The following is a 27,384-nucleotide window of genomic DNA, read 5'->3' as shown; positions in this document are numbered from 1 at the left end:
TTTCTGATCTTGGGCTTAAATATGAGGGGCAACATAACCATTTTTAGACCGTATGTTATGAATGTTCCACAGTTAAAATGAAATTCATGTAATTTTCACCAAATTCTGCACAGAGTTACTTGAGAACCTAAATTTTCAAAAAATGCAAAAAGTAACATGGGTTCATGTGCTTGATTTTTTTGCTACCGGGCTCCGAGGTTCACTAAATCTATAGTTCTCGAGAATTACGCAATCAAAAATAACTGGGCTGTTTTAGATCTCACAAGATCACAAAGTTGAGTTTAATAAACCTTTATTACTCAATTAAAAATTCAGGTAAATTTCATCAAAGTCGACAGTCCAGTTCTGGACTGTATACAAAAGATGGCGAATTAATTTATATTGATATTCATTTGCTCTTTTAAGGATAGAGGCACATTCATTTCTGGAGAAAATGAGGAGAAAGTGACAAAATCAGATCCAAAATATTTGAAATTCTATAACTAATTTAGGAAGTACAAAAAATGCTGCACTTCATTAAAAAATCCATGCCATTTCACCAAATTTGCAAAGTTGTAGAGGAAAGAACGGTATACTTAAGAGGTGAAAACATTAAACAAGTGGAGCGCCTCTGGCAGTCTCACCTGCATTACGCAATTCAATATAGCAGCAGTGCTGACTTACAAAACTACTTTAACATAACTATTCACAAAAAACACCATTCATGTAATGAAACAATACTACTGTGCATTCATTGACCCTAAATGACATTTGACCTTGATCATGTGAACTAAGACTTGTCAGTGATACTTGATTACCTTATGTCCACAATTCATAAGCTATATCCATAAACTTTGAAAGGTATGACAGCAATTTAATAATTATCTCCAACATGGCCAAGGTTCATTGACCTTAATGACCTTTGACCTTGGTCATGTGACCTGAAACTTGCACAGGATGTTTAGTGATACTTGATTACTCTCATGTCCAAGTTTTATGAATCAGATCATAAACTTCCAAAGTTATGATGGTAATTCAACAAATATCCCCAACTTGGCCAAAGTTCATTGACCCTAAAATGCCTAAATGAGATTTGACCTTGGTAATGTGACTTGAAACTCAGGCAGGATGTTTAGTAACATTTGATTACCCTTATGGCCAACTCTCATGAAATAGCTACACATACTTTCTAAGTTATGATGGCATTTCAAAAACTTACCTTAGGTTAAGATTTTGATATTGACTCCCCCAACATGGTCTAAGTTCATTGACCCTAGATGACCTTTGAGCTTGGTCATGTGACCTGAAACTCGGGCAGGATGTTCAGTGATACTTGATTAACTTTATGTCCAAGTTTCATAAACTACTTTCATATGCTTTTTAAGTTATGCTGTCATTTCAAAAACTTAACCTTCGGTTAAGATTTGATGTTGACGCCGCCGGCGCCGTCAGAAAAGCGGCGCCTATTAATAGTCTCACTCTGCTATGCAGGTGAGACAAAAATGGGGGTTCACGTGCTTGTTTTCAAACTATCAGCACTTTTGTTGTAGCTAATGTGATTGTAAAACACTCTAAAATGAGCCAATGGCATAATATCTGTGTGATAAAAATTCCAAACCACTCTCCCATTTATTCAAATTCGAGGCCATACTCGTCATACTTTGCAGCTCTTCAGAAGAAAATACTCTGAAGTTGTATAGGAATTTCGAAAGTGGGTCTGTGGATTATTTTCAGCTAATAGCTTCATAAAATAATAGATTAGATCTGCAGTTAGAGTGCAGACCACAGGTAAAATCAGCTGATACGTGACATGAATGGATCACCTATTCATTCATTGTGAAGTCATTGCGCGCACAGATCAGCGTGCACACAAACTTAACTGGGGAACATCCTTAAATGTTTTGTTTGATAAGTGAAATGATCCTCATAAAATGGAGCAAGAATGAAGATTACATTGGTGATGTACAGTAACACACAATGTAGCATCAATTACTGGGTGTTTTTTTTTTTTTTTTTGGGGGGGGTAAATTTTGGATTGAGCCCACATATACTTTATAGTTGAAGTCCTGGGGGTAGGATAAAGCCTTGGACTGTTTACAGTGAACCCTTAAGGAGGACTCCTCCATTTAGCATGGCAGCATACTTTACAGACTATCAAAATTGTTTCCGTCACTATGAACCACTGACAGGAATCCTGTTATCTATGGCAATGTCGATCAACAGCACACAAAATGGTTTCCATGGTTACAGAAAACCACTGATGGTAATTGTTATCAATGGCAACTACCATCGCAAAAATCGCTCAACAGCTAATCAAAATTATGGTTTGTATGTTAATGATGAACCATTAATGGTTAACCATGACAATAACCATGGCAACAAATTAAGGTTTCCATGGTAATAACCATTGGAGGCAAAGCTACAATGGGAGTCTCGTGAAAGGATGTAGAGCATCTGGTAAGTATCAAATCTGCAATCCTTTAACGATGTATATCTATAGGCATTTACATTTACACGGTGGTGTGTACAGGCGATGGAAAATATCAATTTAAGTGTACAGGTCCATAAGGATCAATCATTGCAAAAATTATTTGTGTGACAAACACTACTTTGCGTATTCATTCTGTACGTGCATGCCAATACATGTGCTTACTTCAATCAGAAAGAGTACATATACACTTATCCATTTAGTTCCCAATGACTACTCTCTGTACACTGACATATAATTAATTCTAAACAACATTGCTAGTCACAATAAACAAATCTTTATACTACACAATTTGACAAATTTTGTTTACAACTCAGCGTCAAACAGAACATGCCACCAGCAATGAGCCGATCAAAATGTCAGGAAAAAATCTATTGTATAATTAAAAAAAATAATGAAAAATATTTGAGGTAATCAAAAGGCACAAACACATTGTGCACATCTCCCTGGTTTTTTATAGTACACTTCGGTCTTTTTCTTTCATTGAATTTTTTTCACACACAAATTATTATACAAATGTGATTCATTTCATTCCATGGTGAACAATTATGACATCAAATACACACACACACACACACAAATTAGAAAATTATCTTTTAAACAAATTTTCATTTTGGTTTAGACAATGGCCATATTTTGCATATTCTTGTGTATCAAAGCTGGGTATACACTGCGTGCCTCTGAATTCACAAATTACATTACAATTTCAAAGATGGCCTCATACAATATGGTCACTCAATTATTTTAAAATATTCAGAACAAGTTTTGTTTAAAGAAAACAAATTTCCCTCCCCTCTAATGTGCTTTAGTTAATAAGATTCAATTAAGTGCAATTTGGAGGTAAATTTTTGAAAGATTTAACATGACTAGTAAAATAAATCTTGTTTTCTCAAAAGGTGCAAGCATTTTCTACCTTCAAACATGAATCCTTTGGTTTCCTTTAAATTAATTTGAGACTGCATTCATTTTATCAAATAAAAATGGCAATCATTAGATAATGGAATAATAAGATAGGAGTCTCAAGAAATAAACCTTTTTTGAGGAGATTTTTAAAGAAATGGTTCCTACAGATCCTAGGTAATCACATCATATTTACTCTACAACTAGATAACAAAACAAACATGATTACCTGTCATCCATTTAGGAATATTGTTACACAATTTCTGATACACACAAGACTTGAAGAATACACACATATTTTTTTTTTCAACTCTGCCTAACCTGACTGACAGAAGAATCTAATGATGTCTTCAACTAACCTGCCCTGTTTCTTCAAGAAAATCAATATTGAACTATGAAGACAGATTTATTTCTGCAAAGAGAGCCGGCATGGAGAAAGTAGAATGTTCACACTGCCGTATGGATCGTTTGTGGACAAGGTCAATTTTGGAGAGATAGGGCACAAACTGTAACATGATCAAGTAGTTGTCCAATTTGCCATGTGTTTCTGGAGAAATAAAGGAGTATGAATGAAAATACCAAAAACCATTAAAAAATCTGAACAATGAAATTTTACATTTATTGACCCAATATGACAAACCAAAGAATGATAAAAATATTGTATATAGCCTGCTGACAAAGTCAATGATATGGGATTTTACGTATAAATATATTCACAGATAAATAAACATTGGCAAAGCTGTATATGCCTTGTATCTTAATTCAAGCTGTCAAATTGTTTGTGGGTTTCTATGCATTTTCTATAAATGCTTGCCTATGTTATGACTATCTTAAATAGTTTATTACATCACTCTCATTAGAATGACTTGCTTTAGAAGCATAGATAGATCACAAGATTTTTACTTCAATGGAAAGGAAATTCATAGGCATAAAGCCTTCCAAGTTTACTTTTCAGATATTTTCAATGATATGGTTTATCATCTTTTGGAAGACCCCTGTCACTGCCTTATATGAGCAGAGACATTTTTGGGGCAATAGGATTCTTCTCAGTGCAATAAATGATGTGTCATCCTCAAGAATTTTCTTTACCATATAAACAATAGAATGGAAAAACAACCCAACACATAAGATAACGCTGGGGAAGCAGAAATAAAAAGATGAATAATTGAATTTCTTTGCACTTACATTTTTTTTTAATGACACTTAGGATAAGAAATGAGAAATTTATTACCAATAAAGCTAAGATCCCTCCCCCTAAAAAAAATCAAACAAGTTAACATAAATATAATCATCTTAAATTTAAATTTAAACAACCCTTGCTTAAAAAAGGTTTAAAAATTAATTGAACAATAAATCTTAAAGGAGAATGAAACCCTTGAAACATGTTGCCTTATATGAAAACATAAAAATCAAAGAAAAAAGATCAATTAAAGTGTGAGAAAAATTGGGCAGACATTGAGAAAGTTATGAGCATTTGACTGTTGAAATAACTAATGCTTTGTCTATTAAACCTTTCAATGTCTTCGCATGACATGGATAATAAAGAACACTTGGGCCCCATTTCATAAAAAGTTGCTATAATACCAACTCTTATTGGAATATCACCTTTCAATGGAAGATCCTATCAAAAAACAGAATTTTCACTGTTGTCATGGTACTCGACATTCAAGCACGACTTGCTATCATAGCAACATTTTATGAAAAAGGGCCCTGAAATATGGATAGACTTGATAAAAGTCACAAATGTAGTAAAATATGTAGAAAATATTTGGGGAGTTGTACCAAAGTGACATCACACATGTTGGTTGCATTACCAATGGGAAGATGTCCACATAATTAGTGATATTAACATTCAAATGCTCATAAAATTATCACTTGTTCAATTTTTCTTCAAACTTTCATTAATTTTTGTAATTGATCTTTTTTTTTTTGCTTTCACAGAAGCTAACTTGTTTCCAAGGTTACATTTTCCTTTAAACACCTTTACATACCAAGGCAGTAATTCTGCATAATGGTGCGATAATCCTTGTGAAGTTTAAGAACAGCCTGCTTGTTCACTAAGCCCTCCAAATCTGTGAGTAAGAAAAACAATCAGACATCACTGTTTGCTGGCTTGCTAGGTGACTGGTCCATCTCAGACAAAGAGTCAACAAGTATTTCCAGTTACAGTTCTTTGTTAATGTGATATATCTAGCACAGTCACCCAAGTAAGTTGACCCAGCTCCAAAAGAATGGATCAGTAGGTATTGTAATCAATGAATGCATTTTTTACAAATTAGAATTTAAATGTGGCATTTCACACACTGCACAGCACATAGTATAAGAATTTTGCAGAAATATATATATAATCTCGACAACCACATCAATAGCAAGACAAGGCATAAGCGATTTTGTGTCCTGCCTACTTATGAAAATACCCAGAAATATCGTGATTTGCGAGGGCACGCAACAGAATTGTATCGAAACTTCATTGTGAAATGACTGGGATGGAATTTAACACTTGTCATAAGAGTGTTGCACGTAAACTTTAATGTTGACCTCAAAATGAACTTTGACCATACCATGTGACCTCCAAACACAATAATATGCAGGTCTCCTAAGTACACCTACAACCCAAGTTTGGTATAAAAGTGACTTATGGTTGCAGAGTTATGGGTCATATCATTGACCTCAAAATGATGTTTGACCTTACCATGCGACCTCTGATTGCGCCATGATATGCAGGTCTCTTCAGTACATCTACAACCCAAGTTTGGGTGAAAAGTGACTTAGTTGTGGATTTATGTGTCATAAGAAAGTCTTGCAAATAAACTTTAACGCTGACCTGGAAATAACCTTTGACCTTACCATGTGACCTCTGACTGTGGCATAACATGCAGGTCCCATAAGTACATCAACCATCCAAGTTTGGTTGAAAAGTGATTTACGGTTGCAGAGTTATATGTCATAAGAGTCTTGCACGTAAACTTTAACGTTGATCTGAAAGTGACCTTACCATGTGACCTCTGACTGTGGCATAACATGCAGGTCCCCTTAGTACATCTACCATCCAACTTTGTTGAAAAGTGACTTACGGTTGCTGAGTTAGGTGTCATAAGAGAGTCTTGCATGTAAACTTTAGCGTTGACCTGAAAATGACCTTTGACCTTACCATGTGACCTCCAAATGCAGCATAACATGCAGGTCCCCCCAAGTCCATCTACCATCCAAGTTTGGTTGAAAAGTGATTTACGGTTGCGGAGTTAGGTGTCATAAGAGAGTCTTGCATGTAAACTATAGCGTTGACCTGAAAATGACCTTTGACCTTACCATGTGACCTCCAAATGCAGCATAACATGCAGGTTCCCCCAAGTCCATCTACCATCCAAGTTTGGTTGAAAAGTGATTTACGGTTGCAGAGTTAGGTGTCATAAGAGAGTCTTGCATGTAAACTTTAACGTTGACCTGAAAATGACCTTTGACCTTACCATGTGACCTCTGACTGCAGCATAACATGCAGGTCTCCCAAGTCCATCTACCATCCAAGTTTGGTTGAAAAGTGACTTACGGTTGTGGGGTTATGTGTCATAAGGCTTGTGACGGACGAACGACAATTGGATCCCTAATTCTCTCATAATAACAATCTAGCCACATGTGGCAGTTATTGACTACCGATTTAGAGTACAAAATTTTGAGCCCTGAGTCAGGTCTTTCAGAGAGTAATGAATAGAAACAGTTATATTTGACTGACAAACACACAAATCTATTTGCAGAAGACTATTGTTACTACATAATCAAGAATTTTATGCATAGGATGCGGAACTGGGGATTGGAAGTTTAGCCACCCCCACAAACCCTTTTTCAGTCGACATACAAAAACATCAAAATTTCAATTTTATTGTAATTTTTTACATCGTCAGACTTTCAAAACCATGTTGTTAGAAGGATTGAGGTCAACTGAAGACCAAATGAAATTTCATGATACAGCCGAATCAATGTTAACTGAGAAATTTTTAACTGGACCCAAACATACAAAGCATATAATTTGCACTGCGGATAATGTCAGTTTGTTGCATGTTCTCGTTACAAATGTGAAGTATGTGAGTCCTCAGTTTTTTTTGTTTTGAATACTGTTTTTATTCTGATTTCATGAACAAATAGTTACATAACATTTTAATTTAACATTTCAAATCACATATAATACTTTACATTTCATATTTTCACTTTTTTCACTAACTTAATATAATCATGAATCATATATATCTTAAAAGAAAACAATGAAATCAGTTATTTTAAAAATGCTTAAACACCAAATCTTCCCCCTCTACCCTCCCGCCCTAACACACACACAAACACACACACAACACACCACTGTCCAGAAGATATGCTCACACTCATAAATAAATTGTGTTTATAAGTACAAAACAATTCGATGAACAATTTGCCTCAGTTGCCTATGTGTGTAAGTGCACACACACACACACACACACACACACACTCTCTCTCTCTCCCTCCCCCTTCCCATTCCTAGAAACAGAAGCTTACCTGGATTAAGCGTTACCAGTATCATGAGAAGTGCCACCTCGATGCTATCAAAGCTGGCCAAATTGAACTGGTTGATGAAAGAATATGTCATGTCCTTAAAGCCATCAGACATCCTGCGTAGGGAGGCATTAGTGTAGAACGTATCCTCCATCCACTTCCATTCCTCACCCATCTTCCAAGCTTTGTGGACCAGGATAATAGGGAATACGCTGTGCTTTATCAGGTTTATACGGTCATTCATGTCGATGGATGCAAATCCTGCGGAAAAAAGGAACAGAAATAATCAGGTTCAAGGGGGTGACATTGTATCAACTATTCTTCTCCTTCTCATCCTACCCTCTTTCTTCTTTCTCCTACTCCAAGGTCATTCATGACAACAAATGCACAAAATGTGGTGAAAACAATTATCAGGTTCTTGAGGATGAATTTTTATTGATGACTTCTTAATTGAAAAACAAAGATTTTCATTAGAAAACACAAAAAAATCCCAAATTTTTTAAAAAGCATTATCCTTTGAAATTGTACAGAGTGTCTTGACAAAAAACTATCCCATTTGAATAGTGATCGAGAGCTAAAAAAAATTCCTTTGAACACAAAAAAAGAAATCCTTTTTTGGGGAAAAAAATATTGATTTAGTTTTGAAGATTATAATACTGGCAACAATTCTCATCCTAATCGTGCTGTCACACCCAAGAACTGGGGGAGGCTGAATAAGCCTTCTTTCGCTTTTAAGCATCAAAACCGTCTAAATTTGTGGGTTAAATGTTTCCCTGATCATTTGAATAGTAGATTATAATAAACTATTTACAATATTTACCTGGTATTTTCTTGATATACTGAACACTGGCAATGATCTTCATACTAACAGTCTCATTAAACTTGTCCCAATGGAGGCCACTATTGCATTCCCGATTGTGTGACAACTAAATAGAGAAATGAAAATAAAAGAACAAAAATTTAACTACCCCGGTACATGAATTCTAAACTCTCCAAATAATCATCCTGTGAACTTTGACCTTGTGAAAGCAAACTCTGATCATATCATCATCACACCTGCATGCATTACATGAGCCAAGTTTAAAGTTGATCCTTAGTACGGTTCTTTAGTTATTACGAACAAATTTTTTTTGCAGGTCTACATGTATCATGACCTCTGTGACCTTTGACTAAGCTTGTAACCGATTTTGCAATCGGCAACCGATTCCATTCGATTTCACCACAATCGGCAATCACTTGCCGATCTTCGATCATGCCCCTTGAAGGAAAAAATCGAAAATAAAAAATCGGCGTAGATCTGGTTACAGTGCGTGATCGCTCAGAACATATTTCAAGATTGTTTTTGAGGTGCTAGCTATTTAGAGGTCGCATTATTCAGGGAGAAAGACGCGGTATTATCTATGGCGATGTTTAAGAGGATAGATATCTTCTCTTCCAACTCATGGTGATAGCGGATGCCGCCGTGAACTTTGAAAGGTCGTATTACTGACGGAGCTCACTGCGTTACTCTCTTACATCGTTTATGATTATATAAATTTTATTTTCAACCTCGTGGTGATAGCGGATGCCGCCGTGAACTTTGAAAGGTCGTATTACCGACGGAGCTCACTGCGCTACTCTCTTACCCCCTTTATAATGATATAAATCTTCTCTTCAACCTCGTGGTGATAGCGGACCCCGCCATAAACTTTTAAAGACTGTACTATTGACGGAGCTTATTGCGTTACTCTCTTACATTGTTTATGATGATATTCATTTTATTTTCAACCTCGTGGTGATAGCGGAAGCCGCCGTGAACTTTGAAAGGTCGTATTACCGACGGAGCTCACTGCGCTACTCTCTTACCCCCTTTATAATGATATAAATCTTCTCTTCAACCTCGTGGTGATAGCGGACCCCGCCATAAACTTTTAAAGACTGTACTATTGACGGAGCTTATTGAGTTACTCCCTTACATCGTTTATGATGATATACATTTTATTTTCAACCTCGTGGTGATAGCGGAAGCCGCCGTGAACTTTGAAAGGTCGTATTACCGACGGAGCTCACTGCGCTACTCTCTTACCCCCTTTATGATGATATAAATCTTCTCTTCAACCTCGTGGTGATAGCGGACCCCGCCGTGAACTTCAAACTGATTTGAAAACGCTAGCTACCCAAAACATTTTAATAACATATTTCAAATCATCGTGCGTGCTTGCGTCTTCTACTTCATTTTCATTGCACTTGCGACTTTAAGATGATGCGTCGTAAGAGATCATTCCAATAATTCTAAATCGCTAGCACCTAAAAATACATCTAAAAGATGTCCCGCCGATCGTTCATTAACCTGTGATCTATGAGAAATATTTTCATTTTATTTTCCTTTGCGCCTTTGCTCGGAAGATGCGTCTTTCATTTATCTTTCTAATAAAAATCACTCGGTTTATTTTAAAGCAATAACCACTGGCTTTAAAACATGTTCCAAACGATCGCGCATGTTGGCGACTTCCATTCCAATGCATTCGTCTTTGTGACTTTGTCAGGAAGATGCGCGCGACCGCGAACAACATTTTGATGTATTCCTTTGTTTTTAAACATCGCCGATTCGATTTTCGATTCGATTTCGATTTTAGAAGCTTAACTGCCGATCCGATTTTCGATCTGATTTTTGATCCGATTTACAACATTACCTTTGACCATAAAAATCTACACAGATCATTGTCCATCCAACATGAACTAAGTTTGAAGTTCATTCCCCAAACAGTTCCTCAGTTATCACATAAAAAAATAGATTAAACTATATATAATCCCCCTGTATGTATTTTTTGGCCTTTGACCTTGATAGAAAAAAATCAGCTAGATCACTGCCAATCCGACTAGTATATCAATACCTGACCGTTTCATGAAAGTTGTCAGCACTGACAAGATGTTTTTCTCTGACAGTTACCATAGTAACAGTCAGAGGCCAGAGCTTCTCAGCCAATCACAAGCAAGGATTTTACTAAAATAGTCAGCACTGACAATTTAGTCAGTGCTGACTACTTTCATGAAACACCCCCCGGTCTCAGTTCGAAGTTGATCTGTCAAGTGTTCTTAATTATCACAAGAACAAACACAGGACGGAAAGAAAACCCCACAACAGAGTACCTCCATGGTCTGAAACATAAAAAGAGCACTAGGTATGGGCATGCATTGAAACTTTTTAATTTGCTTTTCACAAAACAAAATAATAGAATAAGCAGAAATCAAAATCAATTTTGTACTTCCATTCTGCAATAAAGGGAAAATGCAGTACACAGATGACAGGCTTTGCTCTCTAGAAAGACAAGCATACATTTCGTCGTGTCTGTGCAGGAACGCCCTTAGCACCACACTTTCGCACATTGCATGCACCCAGAAACGCCCTTGGTAGCGCGCACTAGAGAATGACATAAGAGCATTTCTGCACAAGTGAGGTGCTCAGATGTGGTGCTAAGGGTGTTCCTGCACCGACACGACGATATAGTCCATGAAAAAAAAAATGACAGCATGTTTTGTCATTTCTGCCTTTACCCTCCCACAGGAAATTAAATCTCCTCTAAATAATTGATACAAACTGCAAGAAGTAAAATATTAACTGCCCATTAATATTCAATTGGATTCGACCAATGTATAGAATGCCCACGTGTCACTGTTCTGATACTCTCTTACAAAAAGAATTTAAATACTACAAATCCAATCACTTGTATGTGAAAAAAACATGACAGTCACTTCAATATCACAAATGGATAATTGAAATTGAAAAAACACTTACGTATTCTGTAGCTGTTCGTATGTTTTCGTTGTGTAACAATGACTTCATGACCGCAGTGTATCCAGTCATGCTGCGTGTCAAATCAAACAGAATGCTGTCTCTTTCGAGGGCTCCAAGATCACTGGTGTGCTTCATCAGGTCCCACTCTGTTTGGGCGGACAACACTCGATCAGTCAGATGTCCACTCTTCATCCTCTGTAGGAGGTTGTGGCAGATCAAAGCAACATTACGAGCAACATTGGCGGAAACATGACCAGAAAATGGACAGGTGTAGAGCCTGTCATAGGAAAGAAGAGCCTGACTATTTTGAAGTTGATCCATCAAGGGACTACTGACACTAGAGTTAGCAGAATGAGATATAGGTGAACTTTGGGAGGAGAAGGAATGGCTTGGGCTGGTAGCTGCAGGTGAATACTCACTGTCCTCTAAAGCACATATTACAGGTGTAACTGGACCAGATGTAAAAGCTACTTCTCTGGTTTCATCTGATGCTTCTGTTTGTTGCTTATACTTATCAAATGGAAGAGTGGGCAATGCAGTGGGAGATGCACCAGCGCAGCCAGGGATTGCAGGACTTGGTGTCTGTGACCTTGAAACATACCAGGATGGCCCTGGACTACTCTGGGGAGAGATACCAGGCACAGAACAAGCACTTGATCCTGCAGGGGATACACACATATTTGTGTGAATGTTTTTTCTTGATTCACTTTCCATAGACATCAATTGAGAATCTGAAGAGACATGACAATCATGTTCAGCATTATTTCTCTCTACCATAGTACTCAAAACTTCAACTACATCTGGCTCAGTCAAAGTTGTGGATGTAGCAACTAGATTACCAACAAATCTTTCATCACTAGCAATTCTGGCAGTGTCTATGTCAACTTGTTCCTCGTGGTTGGCAGTAATATCTTCTCTGAGGTGGGAGCAATTCAGATTACTAATGTATGAATGGTATGGAGAATATGCAGAGGCATCTAATACTTCCTTTTTAATGAGTACCATGTCTCCAGGTTGAGGGTGTACAGATGAATCAGATTTGGAACCAACAGTTGAATGTTTGTCTGAGTCAAACTGCAATGGAGAAAATGTATTCTTTGGTAAACTGCGATCTTCCCAGCCACTGTTATTTACACAAAGTGGCTGGGGCATGGGGTGGCTTGAGGAAACACTGTGTGCACTAGATAAAGTGGGTTTCTTTTTGTGATGATTGCTTCTGCTCCTTGAATGTGCAACAGACATCTCTGCGCATTTGTCTGATGTGGCAAGCAAAGGAGAGTTTTGCGGTAAGTACTGGAAATGGGCATTACTTGGGGACACACTTGGCTGATTAACAGACTGCTTGGGAATGTCCAAAGGAGACAACCCACTATGGGGTGTACAAGATTCACTCGATTGTTTTGGTATGGAGGAGCTCTTCTTTAGTGCTTCTCTTACAGCTGGGGTAGCACCTACTGCACCTTCTTGCTTGAAGACCCTCTGAATACTGTTTCCTTGCTCTTGCTCTGTCCGCTGATCAACATCCCTTGCAGATATCTTATTACTATTCTCTTTATATAATGAAGTTTCAGGGCTAGATTGTAAACCACTCTGCATTCCTCCATTTGGCCAAAGAGGAGGTGTTACTGAGGATTTACCTTGATCTTCAACAAGATGAGTATTATACTTCTGGTGTCTTCCCAACTTGATACCTGTGAAGCCACAACAATATTGACCAAATTTATTAAAATAATATGATGAAATGATGAAATAATATTTTAATATATCAATATTTAATAATTGGCCTTTCTAAGGAATTCATTTTTTTTAAATATAAAATATAAACAATTTACTAAAAACCTTAACAGGCCACTAAATGATTGGAGGATTCAATCTTCAACCATTTTTGGGAAACAAGCAATTACAGAATTTATTAAGGTGCATACATGGACAATGTGCATTTATGCTTTCTATAGTAATTCATGGGTGTGAATATATCTATGAACATAGTAACCCAACAAGTATCTCACTGTAATATAACATTAAAGGAAGTTCATTATTGTGAATAAAAAAATCCAGCTCAGACTTCTTTTGTCATGTACAATATAAATATAAAAGCAAACATTTCAAGCATCCTTCATGTCATTGCAGAAATGTTGAAAGGCTGCATTGTGCTTTAATAAACTGGGTCTTGCTGCCACAAGTATCTGAACAAAAACAGCCCCTCCCCTTGGACAAGAATTTTCAGATGTAAAATAGACAAATAACAAGAAGAACAAAAAGGCATGACAGGATTTATTTTTTAGAAAGGTTCGAATTTGAGATGGGTGGTTTGAGGAAATGCAAGTGGAGGAGGAAAGCAGGTGGACTGAATTTTGCAAAGTGGAGAGAAGAGGTAAGTGTGATTGCTGCGACTGTGAGGTGAATACAGCCATCCTTATTCAAGGAAACAGACTAGATTTACACTTTTTAAACTGTTGACAGAAGTAGTAAATCAAAGGCACCCTTTTTCATGTGGTATTTGTGGCTTTAAAAGGCAGTTACGGCATATCTTTAAAGCTACAGTCTAGTTGATTTAAAGGCATGGTAGCTGGATGATATAAGAAAACTTACAGGCTCTTGACATGCCCACACTAAGGCACTTCTTGAAGCGGCAATAGCGACAATGGTTCCGTGTTACAGATGTTATGATGCACTCCTCTTTTCCAGAACAGCTGTAGGTATTTCTATCACGAAGGCTCCTCCTGAAGAAGCCCTGGGAAAATTGCAGACAAAAAAAGCATCATATTCAATAAAGATATCAGAGAGAAGAGTGGATTCCCAGTGCCCTCATCAGAAACCAGTGATAGATTATATGACTACCCAGCTCAAAAATCACATCATGGAATTCCGTGCTCACATTTAGTCACCATGGCAGGTTCTTTGAGATAAAATAGATGCTTATTATGATTCAGAAATAGACATTTACAAAATGTCATAGCAGAGAGAGTATAAAGTCTTCCCGCACCTTCACTCACAATGTTAAGTGATAAAATTCAATCAAAAACAAATAACACAACTACCAGTAACTGACATATATTGTCCAAGATTTTTTTTTTTTTTTTTTTATATAGTGTCAATAGGTCTTGGAAAGCAGACACCATGCTTTTAATCCTGACCATCAAACACCAAACCCTGACTTCCCTTTATTCTGGGAATCTCATCCTAAAGTTCATGATCATTAAAAAAAAAGTTTATATGGGTTCCAGGTGATAAATTTCTAAAATTTCTTTATCTTTTAAAACTCGTAAACAGTATTAAAGGACAAAGAGATTCAAACTTACCTTACAGCCCTCACATGTATACACTCCAAAATGTATACCCGATGACACATCACCACAAACTTTACATGGGACTTGGTCCTTGGCTAAATCTTTGTTGGGCTCTTTAACTGTAAGAATTGAAACAATGAAGATATAAAGTATGAATGCACATAAATGTACTAGTGGTAATAAATGTAAAAGATGGACAGACAAGAGATACTCTACACGTATATAAATTTCACTGACATCCACTTAATCTGGGGCCCATTTCGTAAAGAATTGCTATAATAGCGGATGCACCATAACTATATTTATTACCAATCAATCAGATTGAATGCTCTAAGTGCCATTAAGCTGTTATTGAAAGTTTGTTCAAAGTTTTATGAAAAAATATTCAGGGCTAGGCCCTTCATCTGTAATAGATTGAATGAATAAAGAGAAAATACATGTACATTGTAAATTGTACATGTTCTGGAGACACACATCATACTGATAAAGGTATTATTATGTTTCGTAAGCAACAAGGCGCAAAGTCATGGGATGAGCGTAATCAGGTTTTTCCTGGCATATAACAGTGGCATGTGGACGTAATGAATTCCCTGTTCCTTTGAAAAACTTGTATTACAGCAAATAATTTTTTGTTGACTCCCGGTAAAATGGTTCATTTTTCCTGGATCCTGCTCAATCTGAAGGTAAAGGTCTCTATTTTCAAGTGCACATGAAAAATTATAATGCTCTTAAAATATTGAATTGAATTGAAATCATCACAGCTCAAATAGTCATTATTACATGTAAGTGAAGAATGAAAAAAAAATACAAAAAAAAAATACAAAAAAGATTATGTTATGTAACTGCCCAGTAGTTAAAAAGCATTACATAATACCACTCTTCTGATTCTTTAGTAGCATCTTCATTTATCATTACAGAATGACAGAAATATTTTCCCTCTACTAGAAGAGTGACTGACATACAGCACGAAGAGAGCCTGTGGCAATGAACTGATTGCATGAGAGCTTACTGCAAGGTCTGAATTCAATTATGACTTTCAATCATGCATAACAATTGGTGACATCTCTGCCAGATTAGCTTATTGCGCTTACCTTTTCGGCCCATTCCTGCTTTCATGCATTTCTGGTAGCGACAGTACTGACATAGCAGCCTTGAAAAGGGGGTGATGTGGCAGTCCTGATTATTCACACATCGAAAGGTGGGCTCTCCTTTTCTTGTGCTTCTGATGAAAAAGCTCTAAATTCATAGAAAGTGAAATTATCAAATGGAACTTAATCAATATCCAAAGGTCACAAAATAGTTAAAATAATTAATGGGGTTTATGCATCCATCTAGGATATTTTCTATCATAAACCTCTCTTTATTTAAGAATGTCGTGTAAGCCATTCGTCTGATTGGTCAAAAGTGGGGTCATGTATTTGACCATACCCAAAAAACAACAGACTAAGGTGGTTACCAAGGGCAACAGGCCCTTGACAACGGGCATAGTTAAATTTGGCTGAGATCCCAATGTGATTGCGTGCAAAATGTTGCTTTCTGCGATGATTGCGGATACCATAAATATCCGCACGATCGAATAAAAATTTTTAGACAGTGCGCGCATTTACAGTCTTAATGCGCAGGTGCGCGCAGCGGATATGATAGGTCGATGGAATGATGCCGATCCTATACTGTTGCTTGTTCTACTGTATTTCGGTTAAAAAATAAAGACATTATTGGAAAGAAGACTAAAGGAAACTTATCAAGGACATAACGAATGTATCAATCATCAAGCCTTGTTGAAGCAAGCGAGTTCAGCTAAAAGATAAGTTAATTTAGCCTGGGGACGTTATGTTAAACGACAACGATGTCGTTAGATCTAACGTTGGTTAGATAAGACTATAGATCTAGACCTAATGTTTAATTTTAGATCTGACATAGATCTAGACTGTTTTGGAGAATTTAGACTTACATGTAGATCTATTACCATATTAGACTCCAATTCGGTTCCCAATAATATAATAAAATATGGACTGCTTTGATATTCCAGACCGTACGATTTGGAGTTAGCCTGGAGTAGGGCATACTAGATCTAGGCTTTATTGTTTTAGATCTAGTCTAGATCTAGACGTAGATGTAACGTTTAATTCAGTTCATAAAATATATATGGACTGCTTTGATATTCGAGACATGGTTGTTTCTTTCGGCTCGCGGGTAACGTACCTGCCAGACCATCATAGTCCCGTTGCGGTCCCCTTGAGGCTGTCTAGAAACCATGCCTCTCATAGCAGTCCATATTGCAGTAAGCAAAATTAAGCACACATTTCTCATGTGCATACTTACAAAAGACATAGAATTAGTATGCATCCATGCTTTAAAATAACATATGAAAAACTAAAGACCAATTCATGAATCATTAAGGAAACTTGTACATGCATTGTTCAAGAATTGAAAAACTAAGACACAAACCTTGCATGCTTCGCAGATTTGAGCACCAAAATAACGCCCTGTGGCTTGATCCCCACACACGGCACACAGGATCTTGGTGGAGGATACCACATGGTCTACCTTGGATGTCCCTGGATCGTTGGCTTGGAAGGAATAGGAAGGGCTGTTTCCTGAACTCCATGAGGAAGAGGTCGATGATGATGTGGATGGGGATGATGGGGAAGGACTGGATGGCCAGGGCTGGCTGGTTGTCCAAGCAACGATAACGCTGTTGGTGGTAGGTCCATGGATGCGCATAGGTTCTTTGAGCTTTGAAGCCAGAGGGGACTGGACAAGTTGCATTGTGGGCTTGGTGGAGTCTGTTAAAAGAACAAAGTGAAGACTATATTGCTGAAAAAAAAACGCAATTTGGTACCATGACTATTTGTAACTTATGAGGGATTCTAAGTACAGAGGCCTGTTTCACAAAACTTGCTATAACAAATTTGCACTAGCAGTTAAAAGCTCCGGAAATCATCAAATCTGATTGGTTGCCCGGGGGGGGGGGGGGGGAAGGAGGGAGGTACTCGAATTATAAAATAATACCTATGTGCCGCACCAAAAAACAAAATCAGGGGCTCTGAAACTACATGTAAACGTTGGTCTTAAAATGGGGGTCTCCGGAACTGTTCTAGTATCAACGATTGCTAAAACGCAATGCTCTGGAACGGCATAAATACTGTTTCGCAGCATTGCAATATGCATGAAATTGGTCATGACGTTTCTGTGTGATGAACCAATCAGCAGTCTCCGAATTGCTGTGCTGAGCTAGCTACACATGTATCCATTGAATTCACGCAGCCAATGGCAATATGCCATTGGGCTGCACTGAGTCTGTGCGGGCAATGGAACAAGAAATCACAAATTTGAGGGTCTCCGGAACAGGGAAAAAATATGAATTTCTATGGCTTTCTAAATTGGTGATGCTCTGGAACAGGAATTTAGGCTGAAAATAGGGGGTTCAAACGTTGGTGTTGGGAGCACTTTAAAGGGGTGGTCCGGGCTGAAAGTATTTATATCTAAATACATAGAGCAGAATTCACTGAGCAAAATGCTGAAAATTTCATCAAAATCGGATAACAAATAACAAAGTTATTGAATTTTAAAGTTTAGCAATATTTTGTGAAAACAGTCGTCATGAATATTCATTATGTGGGCTGATGATGTCACATCTCCACTTGTTCTTTTGTATTTTATTATATGAAATTAGGTTTATTCAAATTTTTTCCTCCAAGAACTAGAAAAATTGGATTGGCAACTGATTTAGTGCATTAGATATTTATTGCTGCAACTTATTTCATTATAAGGGAGACATATTATTCACACAAGTATGAAATAATGAAAAAATTATGATTTTATGTAATAACATAAGAAAACGGAAAGTGGAGATGTGACATCATCAGCCCACCTATTGAATATTCATGATGACTGTTTTCACAAAATATTGCTAAACTTTAAACTTCAATAACTTTATTATTTGTTATCCGATTTTTATGAAATTTTCGGCATATTGCTCAGTGAATTCTACTCTATGTATTAAGATATAAATATTTTCAGCCCGGACCATGAGCACAAGAGTTGGGTTGAAAAGACGAAGCATGTACAAGTACTGCACACAAATCACTCACTTCATCAATAGCTTAAAACAAAATGATTTTAAAGGTTATTAACATCGTAGAAACAGCCCCTGCAACATCTTTAACCAATTGAAGAGAATCAAGAGATACATGTACATGTATAACAATGGTTCATTAGCCAGAAAACAACATAGAAATACCCAAAACTGTAGAAAGACATCACAATTACTGTTGGTTTGGAACAAAATGTTCACATCATCTCATTAAGATCAGATGGGCATTGTATTTGTAATCTACATGTACATTACAGCACAGTAGTCAATTAGAGCAGCACTTTTCAACCAGATGGGTACATGTACATGTAGTTCAGTTGTTATGGAAACAACCTCTGCATTGGGAAGTAGGGAAAAAGGTACGATGTGAACCCTTCATGTTCATTTTTTTTCACAATAGCATTTAACACTATAGTACATGTACATCCAGGGGAGAATTTCATGAAAGAACTTTCTATCACATATTTTATCCAACAGTTTACCATAAGATAGAAACAATCACAAATATGTGCTTCTCAGCTATTTAATCAAAGCGAAGGAAAGTTTTCAAGATCTAAGATCAACTTGGCAGACAATAAGAAATTCCCCCAGGTGAAGATCGCTTCATGTGCGACTGTAGACCTTCCGTCATAATACAGTCACTCGAGAACTGGTACACATTGCAAAATTATCTTAAAAACCACAGTCCACTGATTCACAAGATGATCACGTAAACATTGCTACCAAGATCACATGGAGAGTTCACAGTTATACTGAACAGATTCCCACTAAATAAGTTTTACCACTTCATAATTACAGGTATATGCATGATGTGGAAAAGTCAGTCTCTACGGTTGAAATCATATTCTAATAGTATTAGTAAACATGCTTTTTAAAAATATTCATTTGACCACTTTTTGAATAAAATATCAGGTTAATCACCCACAAGTGAAGTATTCATGGATTATAAGAAAAGATACTAAAAGTACATGCTGTACTTGAATCTACCAGTACATGTACATTATCTCCAAGATCAAATAAATAACAATACAGTATATGTACATGGCTACATGTATGCACACTTTATATACAGGTGCTGTCTTACCACCGCTAATCCAACTTGAAACACTGTCTATATTCCTAAATTTAAAAAAATTCATTGTAACTATACATTTTTACTACACTGAAGTACTTGCCTGTGTGTGGTATTGACCAGAAGAGGGGTAATCAACTGTTTGGAAAGGGCACAATACTATATTTCAATGTGTACTGTGCACATACATGTACGAGGAGTCCCTAATTTGTACAATAACAGTAGTGAAATCCCATGTCAATATGTAGTTTGTATATTTTAAACAAGGAAAGAAAAAAACAGGAGGCAAGGCATAAACACCTCATGCGCACGTACACAAAAGACATGTGACGTAACAAAAGGTTTCAACGATGTCTGCATTTTTTTTTTCTAAAGCGGCTGCAGGCTTTAATATCTGTACTATTGTACTCTTTTTTTTTTCTAGAAAAATCAACCTGCATTGATCACAGATTTATGAATAGAATTTATTTATTTTTTCATTAAACCACATTTCTCTGATGAACACTGAAGTCTTTAACAAGTTTGTATTCTTCTGTTTAACTGTGAATAATGACTTTTCATAGACTGCAAAATCGTCATATTGATCTCATATTCCTTGTGTTGTCATGCGGTACATAATTTGTATCTTTCTGATATTATGAAATTTTTAAGATAGTAAGTGCTTGAATATCCTTTGGGATTGAATGAAAACAATCAAAATATGGTGCTAATTCTGCTAAATATTTAAAAATATGAATTTCATTTTTTTACATAGTTAATCGACAGCTGGAAAGGAATTGATAGCCACTACAATTTTGCAAGATTGGAATGTTAGGTGAAACTTAAATACATTTTACTGGAGAGCCTCTCTACCAAAAATGGGCTTTAAAAACATATGTATGTAAGACAATGCAATATTTAATAGCAAAATGGGATTTAAGTTTTATGCACAATTTTGTTGATATTGAAATTTGCTTTTATTTGCATGTGAGTGCTGTTTTGTGGTACTGTAATCAGACCACATCTTCACCAATCTTGATAATCATATAAAATCATTTTCACTAGCCATCACTCATCATCATCGTCATTCATTTCAGTTTCACTCTCATTATCATTCATCACAAATAGACTAACAAAGTCCGCCATTTATCATAATCACCAGTAAATCAGTATCATGATAATTGACAGTACACATTAAAACAGAAGTCGAAATGAAATTGAGTTGGTGAGCTGAACAGATGCCTCGATTAACAGGCATGTTTAAATTTATTTCTAGGTCAACTTCTTGCCAGTCAAGGATATTTTGATAGGAGGGAAATACGTTCTCAAGTTTTCCTCCACACTTTTAACTTGAAAATAACTCTGTTTAAATGTTTAATCTACTTTTAAAAATTTAATCCCTTCATTCTAACAACTATCGTTTAAACTGTTCAAAAAAATGTTTTAAAAAGTTCAAACAATTGTTTAAAAATACATGACGGGCCCAAACAGCTTTGCTTCAAACGTAAAACAGCATATTTACGGTGAACTTAATTTTAGTTGAAAGTATCAATCTGGAATAACTGGAAAATGAAGGTGGCCATTGACATGCCCCTTTTCACCTCCGCCTCTGTTGGAAAGATATGATTTTTTAAAATAATCGAATAAAATCCTGATAGCGTAATTGACGCTGTTTAAACTTTAAATGTTTAATACCTTCATTCTAACAACTATCGTTTAAACTGTTCAAACAAGATGTTTTTAAAAGTTCAAAAAAATTTTTAAAAGTAGAATTCATTTTGCATTTGATGAATAAATTACAAGAAAGAACATGACACACGCAATCAACATTCATTCGACGTTTTCAACTTTTCATAGTTTCAAAAATAATCATCTTCATTGGTAACCAAAGCTGCTGTGAGAAAAAGTAGAATTCATTTTGCATTTGATGAATAAATTACAAGAAACAACATGACACACCCGAGTAACCCGATCAACATTTATTTGACGCTTAAATGGTTTCAAATTATCTTCATTCTTCACTCGCATTGAAAGTCGAGGTAAGAAAATATACGATGAGTTACGCATTTGAAATCATTAAAACATAAGACGGGAAAGAAAAACGATCTTAAGCGACACCATAGTAAAATCGCCATCGTTGTCAGAACGGAACTTTACTCCATTCACGGACGGTCATGCTCCAAAACTGATATAAGGTCATGTTTCAAAACTGATATAAAAACGATGATTTTTGGCGGGAATATATTACCGAAGAAGATTAATTGATATTGGTGATTATATTGGCGACTAAAACTTATAAATTTTGTTGGTGAGTCTTACTAAATTTAATGAGTTTTTGTGACAGGAAAGTGGTGAATCAGTGTCCACGGCTACCCGAACCCGAAAAATGAAAACCGTTCGGATATCCGTTTGGTGGCAGCACTAATTATCGGTACTTGTAACTTCCGAGCTTGAAAGTTTCCTTTCTCCGGTGATCCAGTATGTATGTCCAATTTTCATGAACTAGATCTACAAACTTTCAGTTACGATGGCAATTCAATAAATACCCCCAACATGACCAAAGTTCATTGACCCTATAACCTTTGATCTTAATATTGTGACCTGAAACTCAAACAGGTTGCAGGGTGTTAAGTAATATTTGATTTTGTCCAAGTTTCATGAACTACATGTAGGTGCATTATATTTTAAGTTATGATGACATTTCAAAAACTTAATCCAAAGTTTAGATTTCTATGTTGATTCCCCCAACATGGTCTGAGTTGACCTTTGTGCGCAACATCTCAACATCAGCGCCAAAGGGTTAAAGGGGAATCCAGCCTTGGCCATAAAATGTTGTGTTGGGAAGGAGAAAAATAAATTAAACAGAATGGTGAAAGTTTTAAAGAAATCGGTCAAGCAATAAGAAAGTTATAGCTGCTTTAAAATTGAGATCACTAATACTATGTACATTTCAAATTGGCAACTGGGTAAGTAAATTATGACAAGGGGCAAGGACAACTTTCCCATAGGCCATGTACTTTATTATCAGGGATTTGTGGTTTTCTCCTAAGTACCCATTCCCCTGGGGCAGTAATCTAAATATAACCCAGGTAGTATATTGTTTTATGTCCTCATGAAAGAAAAATATAATTTTAAAAATAAAACATTTGGGAAAAATGACATTTTAGCCATAATATGTATTGGAGTACATGGAAGAGTAGTCCTTGCCTTGCATCACTATGCCATCCCATATGCGGCCAATTTGAAGTCTCCATGGGTATAGTGATTACCAATATTTACAACTTTTAAAAATGTATAACTTTCTTGTTGTTTGTCCAATATTATTCAAACTTTCACCTATCAACTTGTCTGATTTTTCTTTTCCTTATAAAAACAAGTTTTTATTTGGGTTGGATTCCCCTTTAATAGCAGCTCCACAAACAAAAAAATAACACTGGAACAAGGATTTCATGCCATAATCTTGAAACTTGACCATGTTCAGTGAGTGGCATACACTTAACCTTCCACTAGTCATCATTTTAGCATCATGTACAACTCCATGCAATCTAAATTCATTTCCATTTGCTTTCAAATTAATGAGACATTTCAACTAACAAACAATACATTCATGTTGAGTCATTGATTCTACATGTAACCACAATGATCACCAAATATCTTCCAAATATCTCCTCCTTTAATTTGAAGGTAATGTTTTGATTATGGTAAATATATGCACAGGAAATCCAATACCAAGAAATATTCAGTCATTTCCAGTGATGAACATCCTGAAACAATATCGTTGCCAGAACAATACAATATTGGTTCTCAAAAAGTGAAATATTCAGGAGTTTGAAATGAAGATATTTGAAAACCGTGTTTCTAGAAACAAAAAGTGTGGCCATAGTACAAATAAAGTTCTATGTACAATTTAGTTTTTTTTCCTCTAAATTCACAGCTGGGATTTGGACCTTGTTATTTTTTTATATAAATGTTTCCCCCATCAACATTTTCAAAGTTTGAAATCAAATACAAGTCATGTGAAAGATTCATGACTGAGTAATGATAATTCACACTGTGATTACTGGTACATATTAAGACCACCACACACATTACGATTGACCTACGATCTGATTTGAAATAAAGCAATTTTTTTTTAATTGAATTAAAAAATTCAAAATTTATTTCAATCAATCATTAAAATACAGGTATATAGCCATGCTTCTTGAACTCGCCCCATAAAAATGTAGTTTTGTAATTTCCATTTTCATTTGGTTTAACATTCCATATCTCAATGAATTGAATGGAGAGATATATTGTCATGAAATTGGTATCATTTTAAAGCTAAATATATACTCTACCATGTCTAAAAAAAAAATGAGCGCAGTAGCACGTAAATTCGCGACACCGCAATTGATAGAACAAACAAGTGGAGCGCCTCTGGCAGTCTAATCTGCATCACGCGATTCAACATAGCAGCAGTGCTGACTTTGAAAACTAAGTACTATAAAATAATTATTCACAAAAACATCATTCATATAATGATACAATATTACGCTCATTGACAATAAATGACATTTGACCTTGATCATGCAACCTAAGACTTGTCAGTGATACTTGATTACCCCTATCCACATTTTATAAACTAAATCTATAAACTTTGAAAGTTATGACAGTAATCAAATACACGTAATTACCTCCAAAATGGCCAAAGTTCAATGACCTTAAATGACCTTTGACTTTGGTCATGTGACCTGAAACTCACATGAGATGTTCAATGATACTTGATTACTCTTTGTCCAAGTTTTATGAACTAGATCCATAAATTTTCAAAGTTATGATGGTAATTCAACAAATACCCCCAATATGACGAAGTTCATTGACCTTAAATGACCTTTGACCTTGATCATGTGACCTGAAACTCGCAAAGGATGTTCAGTGATACTTTATTACTCTTATGTCCAAGTTTCATGAATCAGATCCATAAACGTTTAAAGTTATGATGGTAATTCAACAAATACCCCCAATTTGGCCAAAGTTCATTGACCCTAAATTACCTTTGACCTTGGTCATGTGACTCAAAATTCAGGCAGGATGTTCAGCAATACTTTATTAACCTTACGTCTAAGTTTCATGAACTAGGTCCATATACTTTCTAAGTTATGCTGTCATTTAAAAAACTTAACCTTCGGTTAAGATTTGACTTTGACGCCGCCGTCGGAAAAGCGACACCCATAGTCTCACTCTGCTTTACAGGTGAGACAAAAAACTGATGATGAACAAAGTAATCTTATGCTATCACAAAATTAATGTTCACATCTTTGCGAACTTATTTTAGATCACATAAAAAAGTGTTTTAATTCAATCTTATTAAATAACTTGAAAATAGGGGCAGCAGCCTAGGAAGGTTTAATTCAAATTCATTAACATCTGGCCTCAAAGTGTCCCATTTTTTACTCTCAAAATCTGGTCACCCTCATTTGCACACTTGTAGTCCCGCTGAAAAAGGAAATCTTCAAGAGGTGTACATGTACATACCAGCATATCTTCATATGAGCATAGAGATGCTAATGTTCACAGAAGAGAGTTGTATCCTGTCTTGGTTATCTCCATCTGAGCATGGAGACCATGCATTTACTACCAAATCCTCTTAAAGGCTTAAAATATCAATCATTATGTACAATCAGTACTAAAGAGTGGTGAAACTGTCCAATGAATGCGTCTAAATCATTTTGTTCATTTATTTGCTTTCTATCTAATATTTCAAAAGACAGAAAAAATATATTGAAAAACGAATGTGATTTTCATATTTTCAATGGATAATGGGTACAGTTTATGTGAAAATAACAAAAAACCACAAAGGCTTCCTGGGGGTTTCCCATCTTTCTAATGATCAAAACTTACATGCATATTAAAGACACTAGAGAAAACAAGAGAAAGGAAAAAAAGTTCAGAGAAAACAAAGTGAGAATTGTCAAGGAACGATGTAAAACGAAATGAATAAAAAAAAATTAAAAGAACATAAAAATCTACCTTTACATACAAGTACATGTGTGATTTTTCTTTCGAATGATGACAAAGTAGAACATGATTTTAGCTCATATATGGAATGCTATTCAACAATTTTGTATGTAATACAATGGAATATCTTGAGAAGTTCAATTCACAGGTCATGTGTATTATTAATCAGATACATCTGGGACCAGACTTTAAAACCAGTCGAAAGTAGTGACAAGGGTTCGAACATCAAACCTACGCATCATTCTACAGCTACATGTACATGTAATTTGTAACTGCACCAATGAATTGCACTGTTTTGAGTTCATAAATTAGTGAAAATGGAAAGCAGTTATAATTTTGAAGTGAAGTCTTAATTTTTGATTTAATTGCTAAAGTTTTTCTGTTGTGCTTATAGAACTCACTATACTTTTTCTTTATAACAACATTTTAGAACCCTTTATTCTCCTCTCTTATCTCCCCCCTAAAACTCTCCCCTCCTCCTCCTTCTATGTTATCTTTTTCTTCTTTATGAACCAATAATTTTGTCTCATTGTTGGCAAAACTATCCAGAAATTGCATGATTTTAACAATGATTTATCAATTCAAAGTTTACAGAAACTGAATGAGTAAGAAGAATTCACATCAGTTAATTTACAAATATTTGCAGAAAATGGGAATGATTATCTACATGTACATGTATCTCTGTATGTAAAAATGTGCAAGATAGCTAGAAGTTCAATATAGCAGGAATACTTACACGAATTTGATAAGTCCGATGAGACTTCCATGTCTACAGGTTTTTCATCATGTCCCCAACTGCAACAAAGGTTTGAATCCTGTCTTCAGTTTTATTCTCTGTTAATATATCTTTTGCTGAGATCCCTTTTGCAAGAATGGTTTAATAGAAGATGTCTGCTGATTGCTCAATCAAAGCAGCATACTTATTTCTCTTCAGGTACATGCAAGTTGCCATAACATCACATTGATTATGTCTCATCTTCATCATCTCTCTGGGTTTGAGTTTGCCTTGGAATCTCTAAATTGGGAAGATAATGAGATGAGAACAGACACTTGTAGGGATTCAAATCATGCAGGAGAAACCATAAACAAGCTGGATTTACAATTTACACGTCATCTAGGAGGGGTAACATTTTCCAACATAAATTTTCAAACAGTTACAAGTAGTGTTCAACCATTTATCGGCCCTGCATCGACACAACCATTTTATTATGTTGGCGACTTTTAGTTACTCCACAGCAATTCTGCAATGGAGAATTAAACTATTAAAGAGCCACAAACAAACAAAAC

General features: G+C 35.9%; 1 protein-coding gene across 1 annotated transcript; it reads right to left on the bottom strand.

Annotated features, from left to right (window-relative positions):
- Positions 1-1,995: 1,995 nt before the first annotated feature.
- Positions 1,996-27,114, bottom strand: LOC129264923 (uncharacterized). The gene is made up of 10 exons (XM_054902888.2): positions 26,834-27,114; positions 17,402-17,739; positions 16,045-16,189; positions 14,966-15,072; positions 14,256-14,397; positions 11,664-13,354; positions 8,709-8,814; positions 7,892-8,149; positions 5,359-5,439; positions 1,996-3,914 (listed from the first exon to the last, which is right to left on the bottom strand). The coding sequence occupies exons 1-10, from the start codon at positions 26,862-26,864 to the stop codon at positions 3,760-3,762; spliced, it is 3,054 nt and encodes a 1,017-aa protein (XP_054758863.2). The 5' UTR covers positions 26,865-27,114; the 3' UTR covers positions 1,996-3,759.
- Positions 27,115-27,384: the final 270 nt, after the last annotated feature.

Source organism: Lytechinus pictus, chromosome 7 (assembly GCF_037042905.1).
Source record: "Lytechinus pictus isolate F3 Inbred chromosome 7, Lp3.0, whole genome shotgun sequence".
Taxonomy (NCBI): domain Eukaryota; kingdom Metazoa; phylum Echinodermata; class Echinoidea; order Temnopleuroida; family Toxopneustidae; genus Lytechinus; species Lytechinus pictus.
Note: the sequence above shows the minus strand (reverse complement) of the source record. Positions and strands in the feature narration are given on the sequence as shown.